This window comes from Salvelinus sp. IW2-2015, linkage group LG11 (assembly GCF_002910315.2).
Source record: "Salvelinus sp. IW2-2015 linkage group LG11, ASM291031v2, whole genome shotgun sequence".
NCBI lineage: Eukaryota > Metazoa > Chordata > Actinopteri > Salmoniformes > Salmonidae > Salvelinus > Salvelinus sp. IW2-2015.
In genome coordinates, this window is record NC_036851.1 from 28434695 (window position 1) to 28455723 (window position 21029).

General features: G+C 44.8%; 1 protein-coding gene across 1 annotated transcript in view; it reads right to left on the reverse strand.

Annotated features, from left to right (window-relative positions):
- Positions 1 to 2876: 2876 nt before the first annotated feature.
- Positions 2877 to 21029, reverse strand: part of LOC111970119 (guanine nucleotide-binding protein G(i) subunit alpha-2) — a 120284-nt gene continuing 102131 nt past the window's right edge. The window contains exons 4-9 of the mRNA XM_070445626.1: positions 15770 to 15930; positions 8284 to 8415; positions 6130 to 6259; positions 5791 to 5944; positions 3978 to 4273; positions 2877 to 3790 (exon numbers count right to left, since the gene is read on the reverse strand). Of these exons, the coding sequence (XP_070301727.1) occupies positions 4002 to 4273; positions 5791 to 5944; positions 6130 to 6259; positions 8284 to 8415; positions 15770 to 15930 (849 nt within the window). The 3' untranslated portion in view covers positions 2877 to 3790; positions 3978 to 4001. The remainder of the gene's footprint in view (positions 3791 to 3977; positions 4274 to 5790; positions 5945 to 6129; positions 6260 to 8283; positions 8416 to 15769; positions 15931 to 21029) is intronic.

The window sequence follows — 21029 nt, forward strand, 5'->3', positions numbered from 1 at the left end:
TGCTTAAAATACGTTCCCAAGGTAAACTGACATTTTCTCTGGACCAGATGTGAGAAATATGCAATAAAATTTACTGATTATAGGTATAGGAAAACACTCCAAGTTTCGCAAAACTGTCAAAATATTTTTTTCTGTGAGTATAAGAAACAGACAAACTAGACACACAACATAGAATTCCCACCCAGCTCACGTCCTGACCAACACTAAACAAGCAAAACACATAATAACTCTGGTCAGGACGTTACATGGTGTGTATGAAGTAGGCCATACAGTCTCGGTGGTCATTCATCTGTAGTGAAGGAGATCAGACTGTATGAAGTAGACCATACAGACTCTGGGTGGTCATTCATCTGTAGTGAAGGAGATCAGACTGTATGAAGTAAACCATACAGACTTCATGTGTTTGAAAAATGCAACATTTCTCCCTGTCCAGACCACCCTCCAGCCATTCTCACATACTTTGTGACCACTCATATTTTGGGAGTGCATGATGCCACTGTGTACGGAGTTGACTGTTTACACCAACATTCCCCAGCACACTCTCAGGCTAAGTCAGTTTAAGATTTTCTGTTAAAGTATATTATTTGTTTGCATGTTCTGCATATCTGAGCATGTATGATCGCATTCATCACAGGTGCTGCAGTGKACCGTTTTCTGATGACCGGGATGAGTCTGTTCTCCAGGAATGTGTTCTCCTATGTGGTGGATGGGGTCTATGACCACACCATGTTTGAGATCACACTCTCTGTGTCAGATGGCAGCATCACACGGAGGCTGTGGCCTACATCTATGTAGTCCCCTGGACCAACAGTGTTCCTACTACTACTACAGTAAGATCAGCCCTGTGGAGATATGGTACACACCACTGTAACACAGAGCTGTATGTGAAGGAAAACCTTATACAATAGGAGACCCATAAGAGACTATCATCTCTCTGCTTTTCCCTCCTCACTGTAGGAGGGAATATTGCAAAAGACAAGATCTGCTCTCCCATGGAAGCATCAAGGTTTTCGGCAGGGGTTCGGGTATTGTAACAGTCCATAATAAGTATATTATGTTAATATCTATGGTTAGGGACCAAAAGATGTGCCTGAATGTCTATCAAAGGAGACAGACGTAAGTGCCATTAGAGAACCAAGTTGTGAATTATAAGACATACTTGTTAAAAAGCAACGTTTACCACTAACTCACACCTTACTGTGTAATATGTTATCTGAGCATGGAAGATATGAACAAACTAAGCACAGAAGGGAGTCAAAGCCATAGAGAATGACCAGGTACATTTGGGTCGATGGTTTCCAATTGCATCCAACCAAAGATTATCTATTATATTGACAAGATAGCCAAGTGACCGCTCTAACGATGGAAATGTCCTCAATGATTGAAGGCAAGTGAGATCAGGTGAGACCATTCTAGCCAATAAGAGGCCAGATACGCGTGTGAACAACAGGCAYAACTAAGTAGTTTTTCTCAAAGTTGCCAGAATGCCACGTGCATCCACTTATATCAGTACATTTGTAACAGACTAAACATTACAAAACTTCTATTCGATCAAATAAGCCTCAAGTGATTCGACACTCTCACATAGACCTCCATACAAAAAAAGGGTTTCTCACACGGAGAGATTTTGGGCAGAGTAAATCCTCTCACTTCGCCTCTTCCTCTCTGATCCTACTAAGGATGTGGAACAGCATGGGCTTACTCTTGAAAGTGTTTCTCCTAGGCCTCACTAGATGGCGCCCTCGGTCTGTCTAAAGTCAGCATACAAGACAAGCTGATGGTTCATTGCTTTGGAAAACTCTATAATGGGTTACAGTACAGTCTCAGCATGAGGTACAGGCTTGATAGAGATTGAACCTGTCCATTCTGTTCTCTCAGAGATTTGATGGGAAGGCACAAGATCCAGGAAAAAGCTGTGCTTATAAACCGGTTTCAAAATGTTCCAATATTCATATTAAACAAATCATCTTCTAGAATTAATGAAAATATATTAATTCATCCAATGTTTTCAGGCCTAAATGTGAAGTAAATCTAAAACATGTTTTTGGTTAGTTTCAGGCTGCTGTTACCTGTTCAACTCTACCACAGGATAACAGTGTTGGCTGTAGGGGACGTCCACCATCAACGACCTGCAGTGATCTATCTATCTGCTGTTTACACCATCTGGTTCTGCCTGAAGAGGATGCATATGTTTGCAGTCAGGCATTTTAGCGTAATTGTRATTTCAATTACAGGTCGATGTGAAGTTTGTAATATTTGAAAAGATATACTGTATTGAATAAATAATCATGCTGACATCCTGTGTTGGAGGCTAGTCCTAAAGGACTATTCCTTGCGTAATTGGTCAGTTGCTCGATTAAGTTCTGGGTCCATACATATTAAGAGAAGGGATCAATAATTGCTAGAACGAGGTGCGGAACAATGAGCTCCACCCTCTCTCTTTGTAAGTTACGGGCCAAATGCCCCCCCCCTTCCGAAATATGCTAACACCTGCAAAATCGTTATTTGTCCAAATAACCAGTGACGGAAAACTMAAACACTGGAACTACTGCTGCTCATTATCCTATGCATCAAGTTCAGTCCCGACAGTTTCTATGGTATCCGTTATGTTTGTGTAGATCTCTCCACGAGAGATTACTGTGTGTACTCATGTAGTTCTGCTCAACAATAACAATAAAAGTTGTTGTCTTTCTTCCTTTCGGCTGCTTTTTTCTCCATTGTGGGATAACGATTTATCTTGGTTTTTATTACACCAATAGTTSTACCATGCCTTTAATGATCTGGTTTGGTGGAATAAAACTATATGTGTAGTGTTATATGAACAACTTGTCCATTAGTAAAATAAAATAAACAATGTGTAGGAAAACACAAGCAAGTGTGTCAGGTGCTATTTTTATTTAAATTAAATAATCATATAAGGACTTTTAAAACATTTTAATATTTACCAAAATCCCTAACCTATCTCTCAATTAGATTTTGTATTTCCTTATGAACTATTTATTCTTAAAATGGTTTGACGAACATGGAAGAAAAATGTATGCATACAGTCGGTCAAACAGTACTGATAAAAGTATATCTAAGAATCAGTTGTAAACTGAAGTGTAGGAACAAACATATTGCAAAAGACATGTAAATGGTAATATAAAAAAATAACAATGTTAAGTACATATTTTAAATATCAGTTAGAATTTTTGCTATTCTTTCCCCTGGTTGTGAAGCTTTTTTTCATTTTMMTTTTTTWTATTTTTTTATTTATATTTTCTAAAAGGAATGTTAAAATATTCTGTGCAGATTACAGAGCTAATATATCTTGTGTCATGCAAGAACAATATGCGGTTTGGCTATGAATGAGGAACATATGTAAACATTATTTAAAAAAGCACTTCCTTTTTCGATTCATATTCTCTATTCATGCCTGTGCTTCTTTAAAAAAAATATGCCTTATGTGATTAAAAGTTTAATGGAATTTGCACATCAGATTTTGTAAAGTMACATGAAAGCATTTAATAAAAACTTTTCAATTTTCTCCTCTAATAATTGAAAATAAACAAAGAAAAACAAAACAAAAAAGACAATAAATGTTTGATTCATGGTTTTAACCGAAAGAGTTAACAATTATGAGCAACTGGATCAGCAATCATTGAAATTCTGCAAGGCTCTCCGAGTTCTCAGTCTCTTAGGTGTCTTTAAAAAAAGCAGATAAAAGCAGAAATCGTGGTTGGCCAGTGTAGTCTGTCTTCCCCATCCTTCCTTCTGGTCATCAGAGCTGTTCAAGTAATCTGAAGGAAGACTGAGAAAGGGAAAGGTTAATGTATCCAAGATTCACCTTTAAGTTGCATTCAAAGAACATTAAGTGGTGGTTTCTGTACATTTACGAACAGATATACATCCGTGTGTGCATGCGTGTGTGTGAGTGTGTAGTMCATGAGCATGTGTTTGTAAAATGTGTGTGCTCTATTCTATGTGTAGCAGCTCACCTTGACTCTTCCTCAGGCTTCGCTCTAGAAGAGACCACAGTCCTTCAGGTTGTTCTTGATGATGACGTCGGTGACGGCGTCAAAGACAAACTGAACGTTCTTGGTGTCGGTGGCTTGGGTGAAGTGGCTGTAGATCTCCTTGGTGTCCTTCTTCTTGTTCAGGTCCTCAAACTTGGTNTTCTTGGTGTCGGTGGCTTGGGTGAAGTGGCTGTAGATCTCCTTGGTGTCCTTCTTCTTGTTCAGGTCCTCAAACTTGGTCTGGATGTAGGCCTGTGCCTCTTCAAATGTGTTGGGACCTGGGTATAGGAGAGGAGGTTAAGACAGGAGTATTGTGACCATAGAATTTTAAAGGTTGTTCTATTGAGTCTGCACGAGTCATGCAAGGAGAAAACTAGTGTCAGGTGGAGAAGTGGACCTGCTCTACCGAAGGGATTCATGGGGTTTGTGAAGCTACACTATATATACAAAAGTATGGACACCACTTCAAATGAGTGGATTCGGCTATTTCAGTCACACCAGTTGCTGATAGGTGTATAAAATCGAGCACACAGCCATGCAATCTCCATAGACAAACATTGGTAGTAGAATGGCCTTACTGAAGAGCTCAGWGACTTTCAACGTGGCACCGTCAAAGGATGACACATTTCCAACAAGTCAGTTCATACAATTTCTGCCCTGCTAGAGCTGCCCCGGTCAATTGTAAGTGCTGTTATTGTGAAGTGAAAACRTCTAGGAGCAACAACGGCTCAGCCGCGAAGTGGTAGGCCACACAAACTCACAGAACGGGACCGGTGGGTGCTGAAGCACATAGCGCATAAAAATAATTTGTACTCGGTTGCAACACTAACTACCAAGTTCCAACTGCCTCTGGAAGCAACGTCAGCACAATAATTGTTAGTTGGGAGCTTGATGAAATGGGTTTCCATGGCCGAGCAGCCGCACACAAGCCTAAGATCACCATGAACAATGCCAAGTGTCAGCTGGAGTGGTGTAAARCTCGCCGCCATTGGACTCTGGAGCAGTGGAAACGCGTTCTCTGGAGTGATGRATTATGCTTCACCATCTGGCAGTCCGACGRACGAATCGGGTTTGGCGGATGCCAGGAGAACGCTACCCAAATGCATATTGCCCACTGTAAAGTTTGGTGGAGGAGGAATAATGGTCTGGGGCTGTTTTTCATGGTTCGGTCTAGGCCCCTTAGTTCCAGTGGGGGGAAAGCTTAACACTACAACATAAAATGACATACTAGACGATTCTGTGCTTCTAACCTTCTGGCAAYAGTTTGGGGAAGGCCCTTTCCTGTTTCATCATGACAATACCGCCGTGCACAAAGTGAGGTCCATACAGAACTGGTTTGTCGAGACCGGTGTGGAAGAACTTGACTGGCCTGCACAGAACCCTGACCAATACTCCATCGAACACCTTTGGGATAAATTGGAACGCCGACTACGAGCCTGGGCTTAATCACCCAACATCAGTGCACGACCTGACTAATGCTCTTGTGCCCTAATGGAAGTCCCCGCAGAAATGTTCCAACATCTAGTGGAAAGCCTTCCCAGAAGAGTAGAGACTATTATTGAGGGAAAGAGGGGACCAACTCCATATTAATGCCCATGATTTTTGGTCTGAGATGTTTGATGAGCAGGTGTCCACATACTTTTGGTATTGTAGTGTATACATCTTGCCATTAGATTTCTTCTACTGGTAAAAACTATACCTCCTAGTCTAACATGAGAATGTCAACATACAAACACTGCCAACAACAAGAGAATATGGAACATTCAGGGGATGCAGAGTTGTGTTATGGTCTTACCAGAGTACTCTGGGAAGCAGATGGTCAGGGGACTGTGGGTGATCTTCTTCTCAAACAAATCCTTCTTGTTGAGGAACAGGATGATGGAGGTCTCTGTGAACCACTTGTTGTTGCAGATGGAGTCAAATAACTTCATGCTCTCGTGCATACGGTTCTATGGAGAGATGGNAGAGAGCAAGGGAGGGAGGGAATGAAAACAAAACATTATTTAATTCCAGTTGATCCAGACAACTCAAAATGAATGTGAAGCAATTTCCTTTAGAAATAAAATATAATTTAAAGTGATAAGAGAGATCTAGTCAGTGGCACTTAAAGGACAACAGTGTTCTGCCTCCTCACCATCTCCTCATCCTCAGCCAGCACCAGATCATAGGCACTCATGGCCACACAGAAGATGATGGCTGTGACTCCYTCAAAGCAGTGGATCCACTTCTTCCTCTCAGAACGCTGGCCACCCACGTCAAACATCCTGCAGGAACACAAGGAGACAGTTAGGGTCACCCTTTTACTGCCGTTTACTAGTGGTGCTGAATGCCCACCTCCAAATCAACCTCTAGTCTAGCCCTGTCACTCCTTTGATGTGTGCAGATTTGGAATAAGTGGATAGGTGTAAACAATATAGCGCTGGCTCCCCCTCAATTTTTTTACAGGAGCTTCCCCAATGTTGCTTAAACCTATTTGGTCTATTTGGACAGGGAAACACAGGAGCTTCCCCAATGTTGCTTAAACCTATTTGGTCTATTTGGACAGGGAAACACAGGAGGGGATGTTTTCTGCAGGGCCATTCATGACCTCTGTATTGGGATCTAAAATTATACCAAAAACATGTAAGCACCATGATGATTTGACATTCCTGGAGGAGCTCCCACTCTCCATTACCATAACTCAGGCTGGGCCTGGAGGAGAGGGGAGGCCTGAGGGTATCTCTGTAGTCAGAGCAGCTAGCCTTCCTCTGGGGACCTTCTCTCTCCATGTGCACTGCAGTCAGTCTGCCTCCTCTCAGTCTCTACCGCTCTCTCTCTCTCTCTCCCCATCTGTGTCTCTCTTTCTCTCGGTCTCTCTTTTTGTCTCTCTTTGGCTCCATTGGGCAAGACCCTTCACTGCACAGACCCTGGCATTTTGTTGGTATATTGGTACAGTGACATTGCCRTGGTTACGAGGCGCTGAGGGAGGCGATCTGGTAATGTTTGTTTGTTGACACGATTGAGCCATGCAGTACTTTTCATGAGGACATCGACCAACCCACCGACCGGGCACGTGGGCGAGATGAGAGGATGCCCACTTCCCAGTTCCAGTCTGGGTTGTGGAACCCATCTGAGATATTTACTAATCACCACCACAAAGGAAGTTGCATTTCAAAACATGGAGAATAATAATAAATACTGAGACCGTGGCATGGAAGTCTGATGTTTGTCAAATAGCAGACAGACTGTCAGTTTAGTTGTTGTACTGTCAGCCCTGATAGAAATTCAGCTGATATTTGTGTGAAGTTCCTATGTAATGGAGTGCTACTATGCTATGTGTTGGCAGGCTGTGTAAGTACAGCTCATTACCACAGGGCTGTAATGTTCAGGGCTGTAATGAGTAGTACTCACCTCAACAGGGCTCTCATCAGCTTTAATATCACTCACTGTAACCTGATTCCATCAGACCAGATAAACACTAGCTAACACTGCTGCAGGGCAGGCAGAGGAACGTTCTGTTATTTGTGTACAAACACACCCAAACACTTGTCTCTGCAGGCAGACAGACCATACACACACCATAACACACACACACCCACACACAACACACACACACCACACACACACACACACACACACACACACACACACACACACACACACTCACACTCACCTCACACTCACACTCACACTCACACACAGCAACACACAGACACACGACACACAGACAAGACGCTTGTGCACGCACAAATGTTTTGATTTCCAGTGTTTTGAAAATAGTGTATCCTGCTCCATTTGGAAGCCTCTATTCCATTTGTGGTGTAAAGGTGGTGGGGGTATTGAGATTTAAACAGGATTTTCCTCAGTGTTTTATAATTAAGACATGGATAGACGACTGAGAAATAGTTCTGTTATCGGATAAGGAGTAATTTGACGCATGGATCCATTTCCACATTCAAATGAACATGGATTTCTGAAGCCACCACCAGTGAACACGTCAACCAGTCCATCAACCCTCTCACACAACCTTCCACCATACACACCGAGGCACACACACAAACAGAGAGACAGAGACACACAGAGCCAGAGACACACAGAGACAGAGAACCAGACAGGGTTAGTCAGCTGGAAATTGTCTTTTCAAAGTAACAACCAGACAAAATGGTGCTTTGGAGGAATGAATATCTCTAGCTTCACTCCGAAAGACAGAGAGGAAAGAAGAAACAGAGAGGTTATTTTGCGTTTGGGCAATGGTACGAGCAGGCGGTTCAAAATGAATCACGCACGCACTAGTACGTCAGTGGTCCACTCACTAAAGTGCAGGTCTTTGAAGGTGAAGTGTGTCTCCACGATGCCGGTGGTCTTGACTCTGGTCCGCAGCACGTCCTGCTGTGTGGGGATGTAGTCTGCTTTGGCTATCCTCTCCAGATCATTCAAGTAGCTGAAAGGGACAACACACACACACACACACACGTCAGAATCTCAGATACACACAACTGTCAGATTAAAACCGGTGGGATCCCTCAAAAAGCCTAGGGTCACAGGGTTTCAGTGCTCCAACTCTGCACCACTGGTGTGGCCACGTTGTTAATGGTATTGGTGCTATCTGTTTATTTAACCATCATCAATATAAACTCACCACTAAGTGGATAGAGACCCATCAGTTTCTATTTGCTTGACTATCTGAAGTGCCCAATCTATGGAGGATACAATACACATCAGCACTCAATCTGCCAGGAGATGCCGACAGGCTGACTCAACACGTTTACACACACAAATGACAATGGCATTTGATCCCTGGAAAACCATCTGATTGTGCCTGTTGAGAGAGAAAACAATTGTGCTAGTCATAGCGCTGCAGACAGCCAGGGCAACGGGCCCTGTCAGATACTGTCAGCTTCCTCTCATGTGGCGTCAGCCAGAAGGTAATTCAATGTTTTTTAAGGCCTTAAATTCATGGCAATAAATCTTTGTTTGGAAACAGCTGTCTGTTCATTTATTTCGCAGCAGCGGCCCGTTACGTTATTTGAATATAGAGGACACTTCCTGGCTGTCTGACACCACTTCCTGGCCCTCTGACGCCTCTATCTGAATGGCTGGGTGGAGACGGGGGATGGGAGGCTGGGACTAGTGGGTGATATGGGCTTCACATTTTGGATCAAATCAATGGCTCAACATTTTAATCACACAGTTATTCTTCTGCCTTACAAAGATGTTCTGGATGGTGTGCCTCGTCACTTTATGGTACCATCAGCCACCGTCATGTTCACCTATCATTGGACTGCAGACTGACACGATTTACCACCCTCACATTCTCAGGTTCCCTCTCTGTGTTTATACCTGCAGAGGTTGAGTTCTAGAGACTGTTCTATAAACAGTGTGCCCTGAGCTGAGGTTTACACAGAAGATTGTACATCAATATTGTGGCACAGCGTTTCATCACAAAACAAAGTGTTGGTGTTCGCTGTAATCCTGCCTAAAACAAGTCTGTACGTATATTAAAAGTGTTCTCCACACACACTCCTTCATCACAAACGTCTCTGATTGAAGGATTCTAATCCCACGCCCCACAGAGAAAGGCCTCCTTTGTTGTGAGGGATTCACATATTGAAACATTGCTTAATATGAGCTTTCGATTTCTAGTATCCAGAGCTTAATTGAATCCTGTGGGCTTACAGTTACAATTTACAAACCCTCCTCCTCCCCCTGTGCCTCCTCCCTCTAGCAATGGTTAAACATTATTGTGGTTATTATCTCTATGCTTTAATTCATTTACTCATGGATTTGGCCTTTGGAGAGGAGGTGAGTTACAGTAGTGGAGCTGTAGGAGTGATTCTAGCCTGCTGAAAGGGGATCGGGCCTCTCCCTGTGTTCTGAGATAGACGACAGTCTGGAGGCTGATATTGTTGAAGCACACAGGAAGTCTAACTACAGTAGTCAAAGTGCTCTGGAGAGGCCTGATGAAATAATGTAAATCCTCATCACCGCCTCCACAACCTCTTGGGGGTCATCACAACAGTACGCTTACCAGAAAGCCAGAGCTTTAATAAGAGCAGGGCGAGTGAGCGAGCGAGGGATTAAAAAGTTATGATTAGACTTGGTAATACAAAAAGGGGGAGAGAGAACAATATCGCTCCCTCTGCTCGTTTAATATTTAGTGGATGCCAGGCAATCATTTTGTGACACACTATCCTGTCGTGCATTTTAGAGCCCATTTCCTTGGCACCATGCAATCTCACCAAGAGGCCTTGTGTCTAATGGACTCGCCTAAGAACAAGTACAACACTCTCCCTCTGTTGCAGGTGGGGATACATGCACAAGTGGTTTTAAAGTCACATAGATGGTGAGTGTATCAGGAATAGTGGAACCATGGGATGTGTTGTGTTTTCTCAAAATGTCCATGTAGAGTGATTGAGGGGCCCTGTGGGCCCCGGTGATAAGGGACACTAACCTACACCAAGCTACAGCAGCACTGGGGAGAGAGAGCCTTGCAGTATTAGTGTGTTTTCATTCATCATTAGACCAACAATTTAGCACTACATTACACTGACGGAGCATTACATTACATTGACTCAGTTAAAGGCCTCAATGTTAATGAGCGGCTCTGTGGAGAGGCTCCAGAGAGAGCTGACAGCCTGCGGCGTGCAGGCCGGCTGTGTTGTGGTCAGACATTAGAAGCATGACTAGACCTAAATGGAAGTGACATGAGACCTGTTGTTGTTGTACATAGAGTAATACTTACAATGGCAGTCACTATAAAGGACTAACCTGGGACAATAGCATAGCCGTACACTGTAGCATCTGTTGACTGGTCGCTGTGAGAACCAGAGCACAGAACCTTGAATCTGGGCGCAGAGATGCATAGCACTGCTGGTTTCAAGGACAGACTCAGAGCTGGGACACCAGGTGAGTGATCTCTCTGGCCAATCAATGACGTCAATCAGGAGCCAGGTAGAGTAGAAAAGAAAAGCAGCATTACTGCAGACCTCGAGCCAGGATTTGAATAGCCCTGGACTAAAGGCTGCAACCAGGCGTGACATGGTCGGTGCCAACCACAAACTGCCACCAATCCCTGGATACTCCCCCAGTGACTCCCTCATTCAGGTTACATTTTCCTGATGGCTGCCTCATGGCCAGCAGAGAGGGAGAAGGAGGAGGGAAAGAGGGAGGAGGGAAAGAGGGAGTGACTGCATATGTGAGCAGTCACTGTGAAACCACACTATCCTTCACCCTGACTTCAGAGCTCCCGCTGCTATTCGGTGGCATTTCCATGCTATTTCCACACGCAGCGGGACAGGACAGGACAGCTCTACTAGCGTGGGAGGTGAGCAGGCTGTCTCAATGCAGCGGGACAGGACAGGACAGCTCTACTAGAGTGGGAGGTGAGCAGGCTGTCCCAATGCCAGGCGGGACAGGGACAGGCAGCTCTACTAGCGTGGGAGGTGAGCAGGCTGTCCCAATGCAGGGGACAGGACAGGACAGCTCTACTAGCGTGGGAGGTGAGCAGGCTGTCCAATGCAGCGGGACAGGACAGGACAGCTCTACTAGCGTGGGAGGTGAGCAGGCTGTCCCAATGCATTGGGACATGACAGGAAGCTCTACTAGCGTGGGAGGTGAGCAGGCTGTCCCAATGCAGCGGGACAGGACAGGACAGCTCTACTAGCGTGGGAGGTGAGCAGGCTGTCTCAATGCAGTCAGACTTTGGACACAGAGAACTACACAGAGGTTACAGAACTAAAAGTACATTCAGACCCATCTCCAGAAATATTGTTGGTAAGCTAAATCAAAGGAAAGACATTTTAGAACATCAAATTTAACTATTAAATTAACACTATCAGCAGTTAGAAGATAGCATTTCCTTGTCTGTTTTCACCTCTAATTTGTCTTGGCCATAAAAAAAATCTTACAGGAAAACAACAACATAGAAAACATATTCAGGCTGGGKACCATACAGGTGAATTAAAAACCGCTCTTTAAACAAGCGTAAGTCATCTGTTTGTAAACAACATGTTGGTTGTTTCTTAACTCCCATCATCAAAGTGGATTGATCCAATCTATTATCTCAGGAACTRGTCCTCTCTTCAGAAATTGATTCGGGGGAAATTAGGTTTGTGAAAATTCCTGGAAGTTCAGAGTCAGACTAACCCCCATTAATAAACCAATTGGTTTCTAAACAAAGCGAGAACACATAGCGCATGCAGCCTTGATCTCTTAATCCCCTTAAGATATAGATGGGAGACCGAGGGGGGACAGGAGGAGGGAATTTTGTAGTCACTGTGGTGTGAAGCCATTAGAATCAGAGCCTGCTGATCTAGTGTGATGCTGCTGCTTCCCCAAAACTACCCCTGATTGCTTTGCCCCAGATTCAGAAGGTAAATCCAGTAAAATCACAGCCCAGCCTACTTCAACAGAACCCATTAAGGTTTGTGATCTAGGAGGGGCACATGGAGAGTGGCTGAGCTAATGGTACTATGGCATTGAGGAATACACCACATCAGTCACTGCCTTTATCAATAAGTGTATCGAGGACGTTGCCCCAACAGTGACCGTACGTACATACCCCAACCAGAAGCCAAGGATTACAGGCAACATTCGCACTGAGCTAAAGGGTAGAGCTGCCGCTTTCAAGGTGCGGGACTCTAACCCGGAAGCTTATAAGAAATCATGCTATGCCCTCTGACGAACCATCAAACAGGCAAAGCGCCAATACAGGACTAAGATTTAATCGTACTACACCGGCTCCGATGCTCGTCGGATGTAGCAGGGCCTGCAAACTATTACAGACTACAAAGGGAAGCACAGCCGCGAGCTGCCCAGTGACATGATCCTACCAGACGAGCTAAATCACTTCTATGCTAGCGTCCAGGCAAGTAACACTGAAACATGCATGAGMGCATCAGCTGTTCCGGACGACTGTGTGATCAAACTCTCAGTAGCCGACGTGAGTAAGACCTTTAAACAGGTCAACATTCACAAGGCCGCTGGGCCAGACGGATTACCAGGACATGTGCTCCGGGCATGTGCTGACCAACTGGCAGGTGTCTTCATTGACATTTTCAACATGTCCCTGATTGAGTCTGTAATACCAACATGCTTCAAGCAGACCACCATAGTCCCTGTGCCCAAGAGCACTAAGCACTAAGGTAACCTTCCAACATGACTGCAGACCCTTAGCACTCACGTCCGTAGCCATGAAGTCCTTTGAAAGGCTGGCAATGGCCCACATTACAACCATTATCCTAGAAACCCACTAAACTCACTAATTTGCATAMCGCTCAAACAGATCCACAGATGATGCAATCTCTATTGCACTGCACATTGCCCTTTCCTACCTGGACAAAAGGAACACCTACGTGAGAATGCTATTCRTTGACTACAGCTCAGAGTTCAACACCATAGTGCCCTCAAAGCCTCTGACCACAAGGCACTACAGAGGGTAGTGCGTACAGCCCGGTAAATCATTGGGGCTAAGCTGCCTGGCATCCAGGACCTCTACACCAGRMGGTGTCAGAGGAAGGCCCTAARAATTGTCAAAGACAAAAGGCCAAAAGGCTTCTCAACAGCTTTTACCTCTGAGCCATAAGACTCCTGAACGGGTAATCAAATGGCTACCTGGACTATTTGCATTACGCTGCTGCTACTCTGTTCAACTATGCATAGTCACTTTAACTATACATTCATGTACATACAGTTGAAGTCGGAAGTTTACATACACTTAGGCTGGAGTCATTAAAACTTGTTTTTCAACCACTCCACAAATTTCTTGTTAACAAACTATAGTTTTGGCAAGTCGGTTAGGACATCTACTTTGTGCATGACACAAGTAATTTTTCCAACAATTGTTAACAGACAGATTATTTCACTTATAATTCACTGTATCACAATTCCAGTGGGTCAGAAATTTGCATACACTAAGTTGACTGTGCCTTTAAACAGCTTGGACAATTCCATAAAATTATGTCATGGCTTTAAGAAGCTTCTGATAGGCTAATTGACATCATTTGAGTCAATTGGAAGTGTACCTGTGGATGTATTTCAAGGCCTACCTTCAAACTCAGTGCCTCTTTGCTTGACATCATGGGAAAATCAAAACAAATCAGCCAAATAAAATTGTAGACCTCCACAAGTCTGGTTCATCCTTGGGAGCAATTTCCAAACGCCTGAAGGTACCACGTTCATCTGTACAAACAATAGTACGCAAGTTAAAACCCATGGGACCACCGCAGCCGTCATATCGCTCAGAAAAGAGATGTGTTCTGTTCCTAGAGAAGAACGTACTTTGGTGCGAAAAGTGCAAATCAATCCCAGAACAGCAGCAAAGGACCTTGTGAAGATTCTGGAGGAAACAGGTACAAAAGTATCTATATCCACAGTAAAACGAGTCTATATCGACATAAGCCGAAAGGCCACTCAGCAAGGAAGAAGACACTGCTCCAAAACCCCCATCAAAAAGGCCAGACTACGGTTTGCAACTGCACATGGGACAAAGATCGTACTTTTTGGAGAAATGTCCTCTGGTCTGATGAAACAAAAATAGAACTGTTTGGCCATAATGACCATTGTTATGGTTGGAGGAAAAGGGGGAGGCTTCCAAGCCGAAGAACACCATCCCAACCATGAAGCACGGGGGTGGCAGCATCATGTTGTGGGGGTGCTTTGCTGCAGGAGGGACTGTGCACTTCAGAAAATAGATGGCATTATGAGGAAGTAAAATTATGTGGATATATTGAAGCAACATCCCAAGACATCAGTCAGGAAGTTAAAGCTTGGTTGCAAATGGGTCTTCCAATGGACAATGACCCAAGCATACTTCCAAAAGTTGTGGCAAAATGGCTTAAGGACAACAAAGTCAAGGCATTGGAGTGGCCATCACAAAGCCATGACCTCAATCCCATAAGAAAATTTGTGGGCAGAACTGAAAAAGCGTGTGCGAGCAAGGAGGCCTACAACCTGACTCAGTTACACCAGCTCTGTCAGGAAGAATGGGCCAAAATTCCCCCACTTATTGTGGGAAGCTTGTGGAAGGCTACCCGAAAAGTTTGACCCAAGTTAAACGTTTAAAGGCAATGGCTACCAAATACTATATTGAGTGTATGTAAACTTCTGACCCACTGGGAATGTGATGAAAGAAATAAAAGCTGAAATAAATAATTATTTCTACTATAATTCTGACATTTCACATTCTTTAATAAGTGGTGATCCTAACTGACCTAAGACAGGGAATTTTTACTTGGATTAAATGTCGGAATTGTGAAAAACTGAGTTTAAATGTATTTGTCTAAGGTGTATGTAAACTTCCGACTTCATCTGTAATCCCTCAATTAGCCCGACTAACCGGTGCCCCCTTACATTGACTCTGTACCGGTACCACCTGAAAATATAGCCTCGCTAATGTTATTTTAACTATAATTTATCTTTTAAAAAAATCTTTAGCTATCTTTTGTTTACCTAATACCTTTTTTTACTTAAAAATTGCACTGTTGGTTAGGGCTTGTAAGTAAGCATTTCACTGTAAGGTCTACACCTAAAGTATTCAGCGCACYTGACAAATAAACTTTGATTTGATGGTCTTCCAAAAGTTCCATTCTTACAGGTGTTTATGTTTTTGTAGTTTCCCAAAAATGTTTTAAAAGTTAGAAATCACACATCAAAATTGCATATCTTGCATATATTTGGGTACAGCCTTACAGGTACTACATGGTAACATGGAGAAGAGGAGGACCATGACAAAGTAGACTATGAGCCTGGCAGAGGTACGTAGCCAAKTGGGCAGAGTGGTGTTGGTCGTTACTCACTAGGCAGCTGAGTCGTTGAGCTGGTACTCGCGGGCGCGTGTAAAGCAGCCCTGCACCCCTCCGTCGCCCCACAGCCTCTGCATGGCGTTCGATAGGTCGTCTGGCAGGATGCCCTGCTCCTCAGCAGCCCCTGAGAGGGCAAACAGCTGGCGGGCATCATCCTGGAGGCGACACAGACACACACAGGGTTAGGAATGAGTCAGACCAAGTGGAACAGACAAGAGACCTTAACTAATCAACGTTAACAAACTTGGCCATGGTAAAGCAGACAGTAATAGATCAGGTCTCAACAAGGTCAATTAGACTGGAGGACACAATTAGACAGTCTGCACTACAAACAGAAGAACCATTAAACACAGTAATCATACCTATCCACTGGAGACTGTCCTCACTCTTTCTCAGAGCTCTGTGTGTGTCTGTGTGTGTCTGTGTGTGTCTGTGTGTGCGCGTGTGTGTCTGTGTGTGTTCGAGCCAGCCATACAGGTGACTCATCATTCAGAGTAGCCACAGGGGAGCACCCCAGGGCACAGCATCCCTCTGGAAGGGTCCATGAGAACAGGATAACCGAGGTAATTATACCTGTAGACACAGGCAGGTTTCCGCCAGGTCTCAGCCCTGACTTACACACAGAATGTGGTGTAGGGCTTTCCCCTAGCATGGTCCCACGCTGACTTACGCAAGTATGTACACACAAACACACAGAGCATGAAAAGGGCCGATTACACAGCTCCCACATCGGCTTAGTTCACTGCCCACAAAACCCTCTTGACCATCCCTCCATGCATCAATGTTTTGCAGGAAAAAGATGGACAAACTCCTAAAGCTGCATTGACTGAGAAGAGACATGCTGGCCTAAGTTCCATACAGCTGGTTAACCTGTGTCTGCCCAGTCCACCCCCAGTCTAACCCAGTCTAACCGAGTCCAGCCCATGAACTGGTTAATACAGTGGGGCAAAAAAGTATTTAGTCAGCCACCAATTGTGCAAGTTCTCCCACTTAAAAAGATGAGAGAGGCCTGTAATTTTCATCATAGGTACACTTCAACTAGGACAGACAAAATTTGATGCTCCCTCCGCTCCTGCTCGTCCTCCCTCTCCCTGCTCGCTCTCTCCCTCTCCCTGCTCGCTCCCCTCCCTCTCTGCTCCCGCTCCCTCTCCCTGTCGCTCTCTCCTCTCCCTGGTGCTCCTCCCTCTCCTGCCTCGCTCCCTCCTCCTCCTGCTCGCTATCACTCCGCTGCTGCCTCCTCCTCTCCCTGCTCGCTCCCCTCCCTCTTCCTTGCTGTCCCTCTCTTCCTCGCTCGTTCTCTCTCCGCTCGCATGCTTTCTCTCTCCGCTCGCGTCGCATCCCTCTCCGCTAGCTCGCTCTCTAATTAATTTTCAGTGATTCATCTCTTTCCTACTCTTGAACTCTTCTCAAGAGGTATTGGGGAAATGTCCAAGCCTATGGTCCCACCCTCGCCTTTCTCACAACTGCATTTGCAGGAGAGGAGGTTTTTAGATGGAGCTTTTCTGTCTGTTGGCAGCATTCTAGTCAGTACAGAACTGGACCAGCCGCTCCACATATGTATGTAGAATTAATGAAGCCCTCTTCCTTCTCTCCTCTCCCAGGTTGGAGATGGGCTGCAACCACTCTGAGCGGTTCTTCAGTGTAACTTCCTGTCCTATAGAGGGGCCCCATGGCGAGCCATCTTTGAGGCCCTCTGCAAACCCGCCTGCCAAGAGAGGACGAGGCGAGCTGGGGCTTCTCGGTGGTGGACACCATCCCTCTGGAGGTAGCCATGAAAAGACTGTGGACAGCAACCGCATCAGCAAAAATAACTGTTCGTTGGGAAGGCTTCATGAATAAGAGCTCTTATCCTCGTGCAAGCCAGCCACACGAAGCTATCACGAACTTAATTGATATGCGTGCGCGTTTAGATAGGAGAAAGCTATTCCTCGCTCCTGAGAATAACAGTGTCTGCTAATTGACAAACATGTTAGAGGTCGACCGATTTATCGGAATGGACGATTTAATTAGGGCCCGATTTCAGAGTTTTCATAGCTGTCAGTAATCTTGCGTTTTTTTGGACACTGATTATGGCCGATTACATTGCACTCCCGAGGAGACTGCGTGGCAGGGCTGACTTTACCTTTGTTTGCGAGTGCAGCAAGGAAACGGTAAGTTGCTAGCTAGCATTAAACTTATCTTATAAAAAAATCTATCTTAACGATAATCACTAGTTAACTACACTGGTTGATGATATTACAGTTTATCTAGCTTGTTCTGCGTTCAATAATCGCTGCGGTGCTTGTTTAATTTTATCATCGATATGCCAGCCTACTTCGCCAAATGGGTGATGATTTAACAAGGCACATTCCGAAAAAAGCAGCTGTCGTTGCAGCAATGGGTTAACTAACGCATAAATTCATGCTTTTCTTAAAATCAATACACAAGTTATATTTTTTAAAGCATGCATATTTAGTTTAATATTGCCTGCTAAATGGATAACTAGTGACATTGTGTCATCTTCTCTTGGCTTTGTGGCAAGCAGAGTCAGGTATATGCAGCAGTTTGGGCGCCTGGTCGTTTGCAAACTGTGTGAGACCATTTCTCCTAAAAATACCGTAATTAAATGTGCAGAATTGTAATAATTATGACATAAATTGAAGGTTTGTACAATGTAAGTATATTTAGACTTAGGGTTGTCCCCATTAAGATAAAATACGGAACGGTTCCCGTATTTCACTTGAAAGAATAAACTTTTGTTTCGAAATGATAGTTTCCGGATTTGACCATATTTAGATGACATGAGGCTCGTATTTCTGTGTGTTATTATATTATACTTAAGGTCAGCGACTGAGCGGTGGTAGGCAAGCAGCAGGCTCGTAGCATTCATTCAATACAGCACTTTCCTGGCTTTGCAGCGCTCTTCGCTGTGCTTCAGATTACGTGTTTAAATGACTTCAGCCTATCACTCCTGAGATTAGGCTGGCAATACTATAGTGCCTATAGACAATGCAATAGTCAAAGGTATTAATGACAGCACTAAATGACCAAAAGTATGTAGAACGTGCTCGTGCTTCTCTTTCAAAACCATGGGCATTAATATGGAGTTGGTCCCCCTTTCTACTATACAGCGCCACTCTTCTGGGAAGTTGTTCAACTAAGATGTTGGAACTTGCTGCTGGGACTTGCTTCCGTGAGCTACGAGCAATAGTGAGGTGTGACACTGGTTGCGTGATTAGGCTGGCTCGCAGTCGCGTTCCACGTTCATCCAAAGGTGTATGATGGGGTCTGAAGGTAGGGCTTGTGCTCAGGCCAGTCAAGTTTTCACACCGATACTCGACAAACATTTCTGCATGGACACACTTGTGCACAGGGGCTGACACAGGAAAGGGGCCTACCCAAATGTTGCACAAAGTTAGAAGCACATATTTGTTTAGAATGTCATTGGTATGCTGTAAGCGTTAAGATTTCCTTCCTGGAAACTAAGGGAGAACATTGAACCATGAAAAAACAGCCCCAGACCAATTATTCCTCGCTCCACCAAACTTTACAGTTGGCACTATGCATTGGGCAGGTAGTGTTCTCCTGGCCACGCATGGTGATAGGGCTTGTGGTGTGGCTGCTTGGCCACTGGAAACCTATTTCATGAAGCCCCGACGAACAGTTATTGTGTGACGTTGCTTCAAGGCAGTTTGGAACTCGTATCATGAGTTGTTGCACCGGGTACAGACTATTATTATGCGCTCGCTGCACTCGGCGGTCCCGTTCTGTGTCCTACATGTCGCGGCTGAGACGTTGTTGCTCTGATTGTTTTCCAACTTCAACATAACATCCGCACTTACAGTTGACCAGGGCAGCCTTAGCAGGCAGAATTAGACACTGCCTTGTTGGAAAGGTGGCATCCTATGACGGTGCAGTTAAAGTCAAGCTTTTCAGTAGGCCATTCTACTGCAATGTTTGTCTATGGAGATTTGCATGGCAGTGGTGCTCGATTTTATACACATTTCAGCAAAGGGTGGGGCTGAAATAGTCAAATCCATAATTTGAAGGGGTGGTTCCACATACCTTTGTTATTTAGTGTCTCTTAACTTTAAGTGGCCACTGGTGTGGGGTATTAGAACATAGTGTCTATATTCAACGGTCAATTGTTTCCTTTGGAAGCACAGTTGCATGGTTGTGTTTAGATAGGATTCTAAAATGCATTTGGTCTTGAACTTGCTGAACATGTTTATAGGCTGTTTTTCAATGCTGTGTGTGTGTTGTGTGGTGTGTGTGTGTGTGTGTGTGTGGTGTGTGTGTGTGGGTGTGTGTGGGTGTGGTGTGTGTGTGTGTGTGTGTGGTGGTGTGATGTGTTGTGTGTGTGTGTGTGTGTGTGTGTGTGTGTGTGTGTGTGTAGATCTAGTTGGAGGCGACATGCTGGAGTGTTAGGTTCTAAGTGCCTGGTATCCTGCCAGCCCCTACCGCTGTTCCCAGCTGGATGCCCGGCTACTGAAATGAACCTGAGCGTCACCTCAACGACACACAGCCCATTGAGGTGAGGAGGATACACACACAGCTCAACGTCACTCTCCCCCTCTCACTCGTTCTCTCTCGCCTGAATCTCGCTCTCTCTCTGCCCTGAATTCGCTCTCTCTCGCCCCTGAATCTCGCTCTCTTCTCGATCCTGATCTCGCTCTCTCTCGATCCTGATCTGTCTCTCTCGATCCTGATCTGCTCTCTCTCGATCTGCAATCTCGCTCTCTCTCGATCTGAATCTCGCTCTCTTCGATCCTGAATCTCGCTCTCTCGATCTGAATCTCACTCTCTTCGATCCTGATCTCACTCTCTTTCGATCCTGAACTCGCTCTTCTCGTCTGAATTCGTCGATCCTAGAATATCTTGCGCTCTCTCGATCCTGGAATATCTCGCGCTCTCTCGACCCTGAATATCTTCGCGCTCTCTCAATCCTTGAATTCTACTCTCTTGATCCTGATCCTCTCGATCCTGAATTCTCGCTCTCTTCGATCTGAATATTTTCACTCTCTCGATCCTGACTTCTCTCGATCCTGAATATCTTGCGCTCTCTCGACTCCTGAATAATTCGCGCTCTCTGATCCTGAATATCTCGCGCTCTCGTCGTCCTGATCTCGCTCATCCCTGAATATTCTCTTCTCTCTCACATGAAGATGACTGTGAGAAGACCCTGTCTAATTCCGGCGGACTTCTATGACAACTGGCAGGAACAAAACTAGCAGTTCACTGACGACAGCTGCTGGTTCGACCGACTGCTTGGTCT